The following is a 16,241-nucleotide window of genomic DNA, read 5'->3' as shown; positions in this document are numbered from 1 at the left end:
TTTCACAGTTATAAACATGGCCAAACAGCAAGCATAGGTATGGCAAAAATGGCATGCAAGAATAGGGGCCAAAAGAGGGGTAATGAAGCAAGTGATATAAGCAAAACCCAAACTGAAAAATTTCCTTCTACAACATTGAAGAAGGACCAAAAATATGAATATTTACAGTATATGGCAGACCTCAAATCAGTATACAAACATGATAGAAATGTGATGCAAAATAAGGCTCAAAAGTGGCTATAACATGAGGTATACAAAATAATCACCAAACAGCCAAAGACCCTTAATAAAACATGTAGAATGGACCAAAATAAGCACTTTTCCAGAACTGTAAAATGGCCAAAAACAAAAGCATGGTAGGCTAACTAAACATGCAAGAATGGGGAATAAAAGAGAGATATAACATGAAGTGACCTATGGAGACCCCAAACCATGAAAGGACCTAAATGAAATATGAATTATGGACCAAAATAAGAACTTTTACAGAACTGTAAAATGGCCAAAAACAAAAGCATGGTAGGCTGCCATTGCATGCAAGAATGGGGAAGAAAAGAGGAGTATAAAGGTAGGTATAACATGGAAACCCCAAATGGGGTTGATCCCTTCTTCAATGTTGAAGAGGGGCTCAAAATAAGCCTAATATCAGTTTACAACATGCTCGAAAATAAATTTCTCATGGGCCAAAAATAGTATGCAAAATCATGACATATAAGAGGATCAATGAAGCAAGTGTATTATGGAGGGCTCAAACAGGGTTGAGCCCTTAATGAAAAGTGAAGATGAGCTCAAAATAGGCCCCTTTTCAGTTTTGGTCGGAGCTCAAATTAATAAGCATGTATGGCTTAGAGATGGTGCAAGAATGAGCTAGAAAAGAGGGAAATTGGACTTACCTTTGAAGACCAACACTTTTGTTGCTTCTTGGACCAGATTTGGTGACTCTAAGCTGCTGGAATTCTTCCCCTTGCTGCTGGAATGGAAGGGTGGTGGTAGAGCTTGAAGACGATGAAGAAATGGAACCCAAAACTTGAAGGAAATGGGGTGCTATGTATGTATCTCCTCCAAGCAAGCCTTGTAACCCCTTTTCTTGAGTTGGGAGGCCAGCAAAATTTAAGAGAGAGAGAGAAGAGCCTCCTCTAAAGTGTAGTGAAAAATGAGCCTTTTTCTTCTTTCAAAAGGGGCCCCGGATGTAGATATTTTTTGGGGGAAAACCAAGGCACAGCTGGAATGCACTCAACCTGAAGAAGCAGGCCGGCCAGTTACTTTTTCTGCAGATGGCCGGCCAGCCACTTAACATAGCCGGCCGGCTAGGTCAAAGAAAAAAATGGCCGGCCGGCCAGAAAAAATGGCCGGTCACCCCCTAGGATGAAGCCCCAGAAGTTAGCTTTCCAATGGCGCAAACCTTGCATTAAAATTCCTCCTGTAGAAAAAGTTATGCCCTTTTCCGTGAAGCCGCGCAGATTCAGTCCAAGCGGACTTCAACCAACCACATCTCTCCCCCCCGGACTTGGACTTGGGAGATTCTTGAGTGCAAAATGAAGCCCCGGAAGTAAGCTTTCCAATGGTGGTGGCCTCATATCTTAATTCCTCTTGTGCAAAGAGTTACGCCCGTTTCGGTGAAGCCGCGCAGCTTTTTCTCCTTCCCGGATTCATGCTGAACCACTTTTGACCAAAAAGAAGTTGGCTTTTCGGCAAAATTACTGGCCTCCCACCAACTTTTGGTGTCCTCCCATGTGTGTAGATCACATATATGTGGTTTGGGGTTGGCAACAGTGACTCCAGGGTGTTCAACATTGGCCCAGAAGAGGAGGGGCAAAAATGGAAAGAAAAATTAATGGCCGGCCATAAACTTTTAGGATCCTCCCAAGTGTGTAGATCACAAATATGTGGTTGAAAATTGGCAACACTAACCCCAGGGTGTTCAACATTGGCCCGGAAGAGAGGGGTAAAAAAGTAATTTTACAATTACTGGCCGGCCATGGGTTTTTAGGGTCCTCCCAGGTGTGTAGATCACAAATATGTGGTTGAAAGTTGGCAACACTAACCCCAGGGTGTTCAACATTAGCCCGGAAGTTGGAAAAACGGGCGCCGGGAGGCTCCGGAGGAGAGATAACTGGTTGCTGCAACAATTACTAGCCTCCCACCCTTCAGTGACCTTCCTGGTGATAAAACAGAGGTACCTGCCAAAAATGAACGAAAACCGATGCAAAACGAATGTTCGGGGGCCAAAACACGCAGTTCGGGGCCTCGGAAACTGCCCGTTAAACACCGAAAGTGGCGTTCGGCCACGAAGTGGGTTTCTCAGACCCCAGTGTCCCTCAAAAGGGAGAAAATAAGATGTATGCCAAAAATCAGAGCAAACGGAGATGGTTAGGCGGTCCCGAACTGAGGCACACGGCCTGACGGCTCCGAAAACCGGGAACCGGACTCCGAAATGGGCAAAATGGCCTACGGCCACCAAATGTAGCCTACGGACATTGAGAGACGGTCTACGGGACCTCTCCCTCCCCTTAGGAAAAGAAATAGAGAAAACCGAGTCTGGTTCGCAAACCGAGGCAAGGCACCGAAGAAGGTCCGGAAGTCCGGAGGCGGGGCTCGCAGCCGCGACTCTGAAACTTCTGAACGAGCACATTATGCAATATCACCAAGTACTCAACTGGTGACGTCTGAGTCTCAAGGTCGGTCAAAAATGGGGTGTCTACAGTTGCCCCTCTTTGACAGAACTCGGAAGTCACAAGTGACGGGAGTGAATGTCAAAGCCCAGAGACGACCCATTTTTGACAAGGCCGAAGACTTAGACAAACATACAAGACAAACAGAGACGTGCCCGCAGGCAGGGGGCAAAAATGCAAATGATATGCAAGAAGATTTTGAAGATTGGACTTATACGCTACGCGAAGCCGGTATTGAAAGTTGGACTTATACGCTACGCGAAGCCGGTTTGAAGATTGGACTTATACGCTACGCGAAGCCGGTTTGAAAGTTGGACTTATACGCTACGCGAAGCCGATTTGAAAGTTGGACTTATACACTACGCGAAGCCGATTTGAAGAGTGGACTTATACGCTACGCGAAGCCAAGTTGAAGAGTGGACTTATACGCTACGCGAAGCCAATTTGACGAGTGGACTTATACGCTACGCGAAGCCGATTTGACGAGTGGACTTATACGCTACGCGAAGCCAAGTTGAAGAGTGGACTTATACGCTACGCGAAGCCGATTTGATGAGTGGACTTATACGCTACGCGAAGCCAAGTTGAAGAGTGGACTTATACGCTACGCGAAGCCAATTTGAAGAGTGGACTTATACGCTACGCGAAGTCAAGTTGAAGAGTGGACTTATACGCTACGCGAAGCCAAATTGAAGAGTGGACTTATACGCTACGGGAAGCCAAATTGAATAGTGGACTTATACGCTACGCGAAGCCAAATTGAAGAGTGGACTTATACGCTACGCGAAGCCAAATTGAAGAGTGGACTTATACGTTACGCGAAGCCAAATTGAAGAGTGGACTTATACGCTACGCGAAGCCAATTTGAAGAGTGGACTTATACGCTACGCGAAGCCAAGTTGAACTCATGATTATGCAAAGAGAGCTGTAATGAAGCAATTATGCGAAATAAATGCAACATTTTAAGCGAATGCTAGGCAAGCAAGTAAACTCGAGCCAAACTACACCTCGTGCAGAAAGGATGTAAGAAAATTATGGAATTCTCACTGCGAATACAGTGTGCATGTGTGATAGATACACAGAGCGAACATGTGATTGATACACAAAAAGGTGAGCACAAAGTGTGATAGATGCACTAAGTGAACAAAGTATGATTGATATACTAAATGAATGAAGTGTGATTGATACACTAAATAAATGATCTTAAAACGGAACTTCTTTGAATGAACCGTACATACAATATTGTGCATGAAATGAGAAAGAAACTTGATAGGTACAATGCATTACAATGCATGATGCTTAAGGAAAGCAATAAATGGACAAAACAGCACTTTAGAAAGCACCTCATGAGGTGAGTGGCGGTGAACCGCTCTGCTCCGATGGGGATCTTCCCCTGTGCTCTTCGAACACTTACCTTCATCTCACAGTACAAAGGCTCTGAAATACTGACAAGGGTTCTTCACGTAGAACACTTTGGATGTTGCCTTTCTTCCTGATCATATTCACAACTTTCCCTATTCTCCAACGGGGTGACAGACTAGGTTGGTTCAGTATCCAGAATTGAGGTGCATACATGCTATCTCAACCTATGGGGCTTCCATAGAGATTTCAAGCCGAGGACACGCCTCTGGGTATTTAAACCAGACTTTAGTCTCGGAAATCCCGAACCTTTACGTTCTAGGCATCAGCCATTCGAACTCTAGTTTCCACCGTCGCAGTTGGTCTCCTAGGAACTCATTGCGAACACAGCCAAGATGCCTCTAGCAGGGAATGGTAGTCAGGGAGAGCACTTGATCGCCATTCTGGCTTGAAGCAGACTTGATCTTGAGCTTGAGGTAGAGGTACACTCATACTTCGGAGCTTTGGCAAGACTTTTTTTTTTGGGTGAATAAGACATAAAATAAAAAAGACAGAGAACTACACAGCTACAAGGGGCATACCCCAGGACCTAACAAACTATACATCTGATGAGAGAGCAAACAAAAAACAAAAACAAAAAACCAGTCAACTAGCAAGGATCAAAACCGGCTGCCAAAATTAAGGATAAGAAAAGCAATACATAGAAGAATAAACCCCCCAGGGATATGTGCATAAGCCGCATTCTGACGAATGAGGCCCATGAACACATCCAAACGATAACCCAAAGCTGAAAATAAAGAACCTGTCCTCTGACAACACAAACAAAACAACCACTGAACTAAAACCCGGCACAACCCGCACGGGTAAGCCAAAAAAATCATCACATCAAAACCGTCTAGTATCCAAAAACAGAAGTTCAATACAGAAATAAAGATTAAGAAAAAACAAGTGACCACCAAGGCGCTACAAGCAGCCATCATCCCAGCATAGTAACCTTTGGCGTGCAAACTGCCAAACAACTGAGTATCAATAAGCCAGCATTCAATAGGAGAAGTAGAAGTCATCCTCTCCATGCAATTCCAACAGGACTTAGTCATTTTGATGAAACCAGAAATGCCAAGAGTTTCCGAAACAGCAGGTATGCAGTCCCCGAAACCTGGCCACCTCTTTCGACCCATACAACCCAAGGCCTGCTCATACATTATAATAGACCCTGTAAGAACAGCCATAAGTAAGTACCTCCAGCAGATAAGATACAATCTACTAGAAATTGAAACAACAACAGTGCCCTCATTATAGAATCTCACATCACTCGGCCCACAATTTAGAGGCTCACACCACTCGACTTGAGCTTCCTTACCCTGCAAATAAAGATATATAATATATATTAACATTAGTAAATATGGTGGCTTATTACACTCAACCCTCATATGAAGTGAAATTTTGATTCCTCTCATCACTCAACCCTCAAGTACACAGATGCATCCACAGAGAATTCTGACCAGATCCTGCACAAAACAAACCATTACGCAAACACACAATGTTGCTCACCAACACTCAACCCACATATATGGAACTCACATCACTCAGCAGCCCTCCCATATCTGATAATATGGGGCTTCAATATTGTTATTGGTAGGTTCCATTGGCCAAGAAACCAGCTGTCAGTAGCAGAACTAGGTAAGTTCTTAATGGACAACATTCTACTTCTCACCATCTGGATTATAGATTTGATTATCACCTCTTCAGGTTTAAATTCTTTGTTAAAAACACGATTATTTCTCTCAATCCAGATGTGGTAAATAGAACACAGGAAAGCATTGCTAAGAATATTAGCTCTAAGAGAGTTACCCTTGGTCTCCTTCGTAGCATATGTAACAATATCCGGCCAATCCAAATCAGGCCATTTAATGTTACATTTGCCTTCAATAGCACCCCAGACTCTATTGGCAAATTTGCACTTAAAAAAGAGATGAGAATGACTCTCTCCAGGGTCGAGGCAGTAAGGGCACTGTGAATGAGGAGCTAAACCAAACAACATTAGTCTATCACCAGTGTACAACCTGTTATGGATAGCAACCCAGACAATGAAACTGACTTTCGGGATCCTATTAGGGCCCCAAAGGAGTTTATGCCAAACCACTCTACCAAAGCTACGTCTCCAGTGATTCCAAGCTGAGTAGATGGAAAACTGACCATCAGAAGTAAGACTCCAGATAACCTGGTCACACTTGGAAGGGTTAGGTTTGCAGCATTCAGAAGTGGATGAAATCAACTCCTGAATTTCCCAAGAGTTAGGAAAAGGCCACTTCCAGGAATGACCATTAATGATTTGACTGACTTTGGTCTCACTGTTGAGGCACGAATCATACATAATCCTGTCACCAAACTTATTCCAAAGAGGGCCAAGAGGGTGCCAATTGTCATACCAAAGGAATATAGAGTCTCCACAACCAACTTGGTGATTAATTAGAGGAGATATCCAGTCCCTAAGAGACAATATTTTCCTCCAAACCCAGGAAGGGTCAGGGGGAATTTTGACCTTCCAGAAGCTTCTACCCTTGAGTAAATAAGATTTAACCCACTGGCACCACATAGACTTCTCACCACCAGAAAAAAGGAACCAAACATGTTTAGCTATAGCAGCTCTATTCCAGATATCAAGAGATTTAAACCTAAGACCCCCCTCACTTTTAGGAGCACACACAGAATCCCAAGCAATCTTGGCACTGTGAGTTTTGAGCTCACTGCCAGACCAGAGGAAAGCTCTAAGAATGCTTTCAATCTCCTTAATGACCTTCTTAGGGAGAATAAACAGGGAAGACCAGTAAACTTGCATGGAAAAAAGGATGGACTGGATAAGCTGGCTCCTCCCCGCGTAGGACAAAACTCTGTTAGTCCAATTCTTAACTCTTTTGGTGATCCTATCAATGAGAGGAGCACAATCCGTAGCCCTCAATTTGGTTGTGATAAGAGGGACACCAAGATATTTAACCGGAAGTGTGCCCTCTTTGAATTTAGCAATACCAAGAATAGAGGTACGCAACCCCATCTCACAACCAGAAAAGTAGATATTACTCTTACTGGGATTAGGGATAAGGCCCGAGAGGTTAGAAAATTCCTCAAGGCCTTCCATAATAAGCTTAACAGTATGCACATCACCTTTGCTAAAAATCATGAGATCATCAGCAAAACAGAGATTTATAATCTTAGTCTTCTCACACCTCCAATGGAACTTGAACAAAGGATGCCTAGACTTCTCAGCCAAGATTTTAGCAAGAATTTCCATAGCTAGAACAAATAAGTAAGGGTATAGAGGGTCTCCTTGACGCAGACCTCTAGCCCCTTTGAAGTAGCCATGAAGACTACCATTAATGCAAATAGAAAAGGATGGACTAGAGATGCAGGCCTGGATCCAAGAAACCATGACAGGTGGAAAGGCCATAGCCTTAAGAATATCGATAATAAATTCCCATCTCACACTGTCATAAGCTTTCATGATATCCACTTTCATGGCACACTTCGGGGTAGGGGACTTCCTATGGTACCCTCTCATAAGCTCCTGAGATAGGAAAATATTGTCAGATATTCTCCTACCTTGAACAAATGCTGACTGAACAGGATCAACAAGATCAGGGAGAACAGTTTTAATCCTGTTTGCAATGATCTTGGCAATGCATTTGTAGATAGTGTTGCAGCAAGAGATGGGTCTGAAGTCACCCACTTTAACAGGATTGGGGACCTTAGGAATGAGAGCAATAATGGTACTATTAACTTCGGATAGAAGTCTTCCGGACTCAAAGAAGGTTCTAACAGCTTGGGTGACCTCTCTCCCCACAATATTCCAAGAACTTTTGAAAAAGCCAGCAGAAAAGCCATCAGGGCCAGGGGCCTTATTAGCTTTAAGAGACCAAAAAGTGTCCTTGATCTCTTTATCAGTCACAGGGCTAGCAAGCAGAAGCGATTGATCAGAAGATATTTTAGACTTAACAAGAGACTGGACTCTATCAAACCCATTGTAATGGTCATCAATAGGGGTACCAAGTAAGCCAGAGAAGAAATCTATGAAAGCATTATGAATGTCCTTAGGATCTGAAGATTTTTTGCCATCCGTCATCTCCAAACTTAAGATCTTACCCCTATTGATGTTACCCTTAATGGTTTTGAAAAAAAACCTGCTATTGTTATCACCCTGACTAAGCCACTGGACTCTAGATTTTTGATGAGCCAAACTCTCCTCAACAACCAGAAGATCAACATACTTTTTGTAAAAGGTTCTCTCAAGATGTTGCAAGGACGTATTGCTAGGATCCTTATCCAGCTTACACTGAGCAGAGAGGAGCTCAGACCTAGAAGTGTGGACTCTAGTAGTAATGTCACTAAAGTCTTTCTTATTCAGAGCCTTAAGAGCTGGTTTCAGATTTTTCAGTTTCTGACACACTCTAAACATAGGGACACCTTGAATGTATTGGTTCCAAATTGTAGAAACCACAGAGGAAAAGTCCTCATGGTCAGCCCAGAAGTCAAAATATTTGAAAGGTTTCTTGAAGGAAGTCACCTTATCAGATATATGAACCACTGCAGGCGAATGATCAGATATGCCAGAGGGCAAAAAGGTAGCAAAAGAGGCAGGGAATGCATCAAGCCAAGCCTCATTTACCAGCACTCTGTCAATCTTAGATGCAATGTAATCCCCGCTTGTTCTCTTATTGGCCCAAGTGAATTGGCAGCCTCCATAGGAGAGGTCAACCAGCTCCGCTTGTAAGATACGAGAGTTGAACTCCTCTTTATCCTTAGACCAACCAGTAGAGCCTCCAGATTTTTCATAAGGAAATCTAATAGCATTAAAATCTCCTAAAATTACAAGAGGAATATTGGACTGAGCTTGGGAAATATTGACCATGGACTCAAAAAAATCTTTCCTAACTTCATGTTTATTCTCAGCATAAACAAAACAGACTTTGAACGTATAATCCGTGGTTAAATCATGCACTTCACAAAAAATATACTGATCAGATTCATGTAGCTTTTGAATTTTACAAAAAGCTGAGTCCCAGCAGACACAGATCCGCCCAGTTTTAGAAGGTTGTGAGTTTGTCAAAAAGGGCCAGTTGTTGACACCAGAAGAAAAAATCTGTTGTTCATTCAAAGCTTTTATTTTAGTTTCCAAAATGCCCAAAATTTTAATATCTTCATTCAGCAAAAATTTTCTAACTTCTTTATGTCTATGAGGATTATTAAATCCTCTAACATTCCAAGATGCAATTTTTAAAGACATTGGAAATAACAAAAATTCACAAACCCACAAACCAGTAAAACTGGAATTACCTGCGTTTCTTCCTCTGGCTTTTATTACCCTTGCCAGAGGATTTACCTTTTGCACTTGAGCCTGCTTGGGCTTGCTTGCCAGTATGAAATTTGCCAGGAGTGGATTCCACAAGATTTTCCACTTTAGCCAACAGTTCTGTCTCGTGAGGGAGGACTAGGCTTGTGATTTTTACCAGTTCCTTCTGAAGGGCCACCAGATCCTCCATATTCTCATCCTTTGACTCCACCTCTGTTGAGTTTAGCACCTCTCTGTGAGTTTGATCAGCTAGTTCCACTGCAGTCTCCACCTGAACTTGCATTTCTGGGTGACACTGTTCTTCCCCAGTTTGTGGCAAGCCTTCCTCAATAGGCTCCTCATTGTTTACTGTCTCAGTAGTCGTTTCTGGAATACCAACTTTCCTCTTACCCTTGGCCATAACAGTTTCCCAGCCAGGATCAGGGTGATTTTGAACTTCCTTTTGGATGTTGATTAGAGCCGCAACTTGAGTTTTCACACATCTGGCTGTATCGTGCCCAAAGGCTATGCAGTGATCACATTTTGGAGGTAAACCTTGGTATTCAACTTTGACTGTGGCTTCTATACCTTCACAATCCACCTTAAACATAGCCGGTAAGGTAGATGCTGCTTCTACCTCAACACACACCCTAGCAAAGGACACCCTACTACCCTGTTCCGTGAGTTGGTCCATAAACAGAGGGACACCTACAGCACTAGCTATTCGACTTAATCCATCACTATCCCAGTATTCAAATGGGACATTGAAGAACTTAGCCCACACAGGGACCTTGGTAGCTTTTTCCTTAGATAGTTTCATCATACGGGTCCATTTTTTCAAAAACAAGTTAAAACCTCCAATATACCAAGGCCCTCCCTCGAGAACTGAGGTACAACATTCTGGATTATCAAATATGAAAAAACTGAACCCTTCCCCATTAGCTAAAACCTCTTTCAAACCTTTATTTTTCCATAGACCAAAAGCACTATTTTTCAAGTAATTGTAGGAGACCCCTTTATCCAGAAAATATCCAACCAAACACGAATCCCATTTTTCTAAAGGGTTAGGACGGGTGGGTAGGTTCACACTGACATAGCCCTCACTGCGATTAGGAGGCACATACCTGAGAGGAACGCTAGATCGCGTAGATGAGGCGGCCACATCTGCCCAGGTTCGAGTATAAGCTTGGCCTCTACCACCCCCTTGACCTCTACCTCCTCTGCCTCCTCTGAAGTTAGGGTTACCCCCCCTTTGCGGACGCATCTCCTCACGGTCTCCTTCCTCACTGAAACTTGGGATCGGAGGGTCTTCTGATTTAAAATCATGCAAGTTAGGCAGTGAGCACTGAGAGTTTTCCTTTTTTGGGTCCAAGAAATGGTCCAGTTTTGAAAATGGAATACTTTTCGAAAAGATTAGTCAACCTCAGTAAAAATTCTCAAAAACTATTTTCGCAAACGACCACTGCTCAACGAGCATGGGACCTACTCTTGAGATGCGCAACCTCGGATCCATGGCAATGGGAAATTGCCCCTTGTCTGAAGGACACTACATGGCAACGGAATGTTGCCCCTTGTTTGAAATGACACTGCGGCGTTCTGAATGGCAACGGAAAGTTGCCCCTTCTTTGGATAGCACCGCAGCGCATTGAATGGCAACGGAAAGTTGCCCCTTGTTTGAATGACACCGCGGTGCATTGAATGACAACGGAAAGTTGCCCCTTGTCTGAATGGCACCGTAGTGTATTGTAGTCAGTCCTCAGAGCGACGAACGCAACCAGACTCTCAAATATAGAGAAGGCAAAGATTATCAGAACCATTACATGGACATGATTGAGTTTGAAGTGTTTTACGGCTGGACTTCATAATGAAGTTGCCTACGTATCCCAAAGATGGGAATCAAGCCTCACGTAGTTCAGGGTTAAGGTACACTCGGGTATTAACCTCTCCTTTTTAGGCTCTAACTTTTGCCAAGGCGCCCGTTGCGGGTTTTCGACCTTGCGAGCTTTGTTCTTCTTTTCTTTTCAATTCTTTTCATTTCTTTTTCCTTTTTTGATTTTTTTGTTCTTTTCTTTGCATCTTTCTTTTTTGTTCTCTTTTTTTCTTTTTGCATTTTTTGCTTCTTTTTTTTTTTTTTTTTTTGGCAAGACTTAAAGAGGTATACATCACGGAATGTAGTCTCGGAACTTACTGAAGTTGAAACAAACTCAGATGCTCGACATTTCCACTTTTGCTTTTGCTTTGCAGTCCGGAACCATATATAGCTTCAGATAGGTCCTGGTTCTACTGTTCTCACATGACCTAGGTTGAACCCTGCGGTTTTATGAAAGAATGAATCTTGTTTTGTACAAATGTGGAGAATGGCATGGCACTCGGAGCACAAAACGATTTTGTTCTTGAAATTCAGAGATGAGCTTTCGACCAAGTATTGAGCCTATGACTGAACGCAGCAAAACAACTCAACAAGGAAATAAAAGGCACACAACCTAGACACATCGAGTAACACTCGAAACGACTCAAAACAAGAATCGAGATAAAACAAAAAGACACGACACTCAGACGCGCACAGGGAGCCTGTTTCACCGGGTAGTGTTCCCCACCCTCTCTCATTTGTGATCCTCGCATCACTCGGCCCTCAAGCTCTATTTTTCTGAAAAAGCCCTTTTCTCACTTTTTCTCTCATCACACATCTCTCTATTCTTCAATCTCTCATTTTTCATCCCTCCCCTGGGTGGTTGATGGATGAACAGGAAGTTGCGGGCTCATGCCCAACATAATCAGCTCGCGGCTATTTCCTTCGGTGACCTCTGTCGATGCGCCGGATGAGGGAATGGAGCATCTCGATCCATTCCAATTCGTGCTTTGCACTCGGCTTGATACCTCGCTGCTTGGAGGATGAAAGAACTTTCAGCCATTCGTTGTTAACTTCGGTTATCCCCTTTTTTGGCGGGTAGAGTGGCCTTTCTGGCAAGTATGTTGACAATGGGGAAAAGACAGGAAGCCTGACTCAACTGTGCCCGTAGTTCATCATTTTGACCATTTTTTAGTTTTAGTTTTCTCCTAAAAAAAAATTTTGACCAAAATGAGAGTTAGATCAACATACTTGTTCAATTTTCTGATTTAAAATCATGCAAGTTAGGCAGTGAGCACTGAGAGTTTTCCTTTTTTGGGTCCAAGAAATGGTCCAGTTTTGAAAATGGAATACTTTTCGAGAAGATTAGTCAACCTCAGTAAAAATTCTCAAAAACTATTTTCGCAAACGACCACTGCTCAACGAGCATGGGACCTACTCTTGAGATGCGTAACCTCGGATCCATGGCAATGGGAAATTGCCCCTTGTCTGAAGGACACTGCATGGCAACGGAATGTTGCCCCTTGTTTGAAATGACACTGCGGCGTTCTGAATGGCAACGGAAAGTTGCCCCTTGTTTGGATAGCACCGCAGCGCATTGAATGGCAACGGAAAGTTGCCCCTTGTTTGAATGACACCGCGGTGCATTGAATGGCAACGGAAAGTTACCCCTTGTCTGAATGGCACCGTAGTGTATTGTAGTCAGTCCTCAGAGCGACGAACGCAACCAGACTCTCAGATATAGAGAAGGCAAAGATTATCAGAACCATTACATGGACATGATTGAGTTTGAAGTGTTTTACGGCTGGACTTCAGAATGAAGTTGCCTACGTATCCCAAAGATGGGAATCAAGCCTCACGTAGTTCAGGGTTAAGGTACACTCGGGTATTAACCTCTCCTTTTTAGGCTCTAACTTTTGCCAAGGCGCCCGTTGCGGGTTTTCGACCTTGCGAGCTTTGTTCTTCTTTTCTTTTCAATTCTTTTCATTTCTTTTTCCTTTTTTGATTTTTTTGTTCTTTTCTTTGCATCTTTCTTTTTTGTTCTCTTTTTTTCTTTTTGCATTTTTTGCTTCTCTTTTTTTTTTTTTTTTTTTTTGGCAAGACTTAAAGAGGTATACATCACGGAATGTAGTCTCGGAACTTACTGAAGTTGAAACAAACTCAGATGCTCGACATTTCCACTTTTGCTTTTGCTTTGCAGTCCGGAACCATATATAGCTTCAGATAGGTCCTGGTTCTACTGTTCTCACATGACCTAGGTTGAACCCTGCGGTTTTATGAAAGAATGAATCTTGTTTTGTACAAATGTGGAGAATGGCATGGCACTCGGAGCACAAAACGATTTTGTTCTTGAAATTCAGAGATGAGCTTTCGACCAAGTATTGAGCCTATGACTGAACGCAGCAAAACAACTCAACAAGGAAATAAAAGGCACACAACCTAGACACATCGAGTAACACTCGAAACGACTCAAAACAAGAATCGAGATAAAACAAAAAGACACGACACTCAGACGCGCACAGGGAGCCTGTTTCGCCGGGTAGTGTTCCCCACCCTCTCTCATTTGTGATCCTCGCATCACTCGGCCCTCAAGCTCTATTTTTCTGAAAAAGCCCTTTTCTCACTTTTTCTCTCATCACACATCTCTCTATTCTTCAATCTCTCATTTTTCATCCCTCCCCTGGGTGGTTGATGGATGAACAGGAAGTTGCGGGCTCATGCCTAACATAATCAGCTCGCGGCTATTTCCTTCGGTGACCTCTGTCGATGCGCCGGATGAGGGAATGGAGCATCTCGATCCATTCCAATTCGTGCTTTGCACTCGGCTTGATACCTCGCTGCTTGGAGGATGAAAGAACTTTCAGCCATTCGTTGTTAACTTCGGTTATCCCCTTTTTTGGCGGGTAGAGTGGCCTTTCTGGCAAGTATGTTGACAATGGGGAAAAGACAGGAAGCCTGACTCAACTGTGCCCGTAGTTCATCATTTTGACCATTTTTTAGTTTTAGTTTTCTCCTAAAAAAAAATTTTGACCAAAATGAGAGTTAGATCAACATACTTGTTCAATTTTCTGATTTAAAATCATGCAAGTTAGGCAGTGAGCACTGAGAGTTTTCCTTTTTTGGGTCCAAGAAATGGTCCAGTTTTGAAAATGGAATACTTTTCGAGAAGATTAGTCAACCTCAGTAAAAATTCTCAAAAACTATTTTCGCAAACGACCACTGCTCAACGAGCATGGGACCTACTCTTGAGATGCGTAACCTCGGATCCATGGCAATGGGAAATTGCCCGTTGTCTGAAGGACACTGCATGGCAACGGAATGTTGCCCCTTGTTTGAAATGACACTGCGGCGTTCTGAATGGCAACGGAAAGTTGCCCCTTGTTTGGATAGCACCGCAGCGCATTGAATGGCAACGGAAAGTTGCCCCTTGTTTGAATGACACCGCGGTGCATTGAATGGCAACGGAAAGTTGCCCCTTGTCTGAATGGCACCGTAGTGTATTGTAGTCAGTCCTCAGAGCGACGAACGCAACCAGACTCTCAGATATAGAGAAGGCAAAGATTATCAGAACCATTACATGGACATGATTGAGTTTGAAGTGTTTTACGGCTGGACTTCAGAATGAAGTTGCCTACGTATCCCAAAGATGGGAATCAAGCCTCACGTAGTTCAGGGTTAAGGTACACTCGGGTATTAACCTCTCCTTTTTAGGCTCTAACTTTTGCCAAGGCGCCCGTTGCGGGTTTTCGACCTTGCGAGCTTTGTTCTTCTTTTCTTTTCAATTCTTTTCATTTCTTTTTCCTTTTTTGATTTTTTTGTTCTTTTCTTTGCATCTTTCTTTTTTGTTCTCTTTTTTTTCTTTTTGCATTTTTTGCTTCTTCTTTTTTTGTATTTTTCTCTTGCTCTAACTTTTGCCTGGGTCGCCCTTCCGGGTTTTCGGCCCAGCGAGCCTCATAAGGGTAAAAGTATAACAAGTCCATGCCAAATGGTTTTGAGATCCTAGAGTCATTTGAATCCAGGAGAATGGCTGCTGCTTTGCAAGAGGACTCATCTTCAGCTCTTCGAGCATGTCTGATATCTTTGCCCCTAGTTCGAGGGGTACTTCTGTTCTAGCTTTGCAAGCTTCTTCTGATCTTCTGATCTTTTGATCTGACTTTCCTGGCCTCTTGTTCGAGGGCTGCTTCAAATCTGGCCACACAGGCCTCACGTCGTAGTTGACCGTTGAACCTTCTGAATTCAAGTTTAAGGTTTGGAAGCAAAGGGGTTGAGTCTCGAGGCTGAGAGCGATCCTAGGCTGCACAATCTCAAGAGCGATTCCACACAGGTCTTCGCAAGACCGCGCAAAACATTTTGTTTTTGAAAATTTTTAAGAAAGCGACAAATCGCTCGCGCTGAAGATAGTGTAGAACCAATCTGGATCAAGCCAGGGTCCTTCTCAGTACTCACGCTAACAAGCATGATTCTATTCGTTAAAGGCTTAGCACGCCTCTCTTTCTCTCAAATGATCAAAGTTTTGCAAATCCCGAGGAATTCCTTCCTTTTCGTTTTCACTGCAGTGTTCAAAAAGTTTTGGAAAACTTAGGTCGATGCAATGATTCTGGGGCACAAGAGAGCAGGTGGAATGTACTGCCATTTCATTCAGATTCCGTCACAACTAGCACACGACAGAAGCGAACATAGAAGTGCAAAAATTACTGCTGTTTCATTCAAATCTGTTGGTACAACTGGCTCCCTGGCAGAAACAGACTCAAAACAAAATGAAAAGACAAACACAAAACAAAATGGTGACGCTCGAGGTAACACCCCCCGGAATCACCCGACTCCTGTACAACAGGACTGACTCGATACAACAAGACAGGTCCAAAATAAAAAAGAAACTGACTCAAAACAAAAAAACAGACTCAAAACAAAACAGCAAGACTGACCCAATACCCGAGTCGAAAACCGGCATTCGCCAATGCTCAAAACAGTGCATGCCATCCACCATATCTGGAGTAAACTGAGCGCTGCTCGCAGGTGGTTCATCCCTCCAATCACATCA

General features: G+C 43.2%; 1 protein-coding gene across 1 annotated transcript; it reads right to left on the bottom strand.

Moving 5' to 3' along the window:
* Positions 1 to 4,687: 4,687 nt before the first annotated feature.
* On the bottom strand, positions 4,688 to 10,615 carry LOC145807213 (uncharacterized). The gene is made up of 4 exons (XM_082905157.1): positions 9,357 to 10,615; positions 5,687 to 9,274; positions 5,494 to 5,536; positions 4,688 to 5,389 (listed from the first exon to the last, which is right to left on the bottom strand). The coding sequence occupies exons 1-4, from the start codon at positions 10,613 to 10,615 to the stop codon at positions 4,688 to 4,690; spliced, it is 5,592 nt and encodes a 1,863-aa protein (XP_082761283.1).
* Between the last annotated feature and the right edge of the window lie 5,626 nt (positions 10,616 to 16,241).

This window comes from Camellia sinensis, chromosome 14 (genome assembly GCF_055761805.1).
Source record: "Camellia sinensis isolate YWXY chromosome 14, ASM5576180v1, whole genome shotgun sequence".
Classification (NCBI taxonomy): Eukaryota; Viridiplantae; Streptophyta; class Magnoliopsida; order Ericales; family Theaceae; genus Camellia; species Camellia sinensis.
The sequence above is the reverse complement of the archived record's forward strand: the minus strand, read 5'-3'. Positions and strand labels throughout refer to the sequence as shown.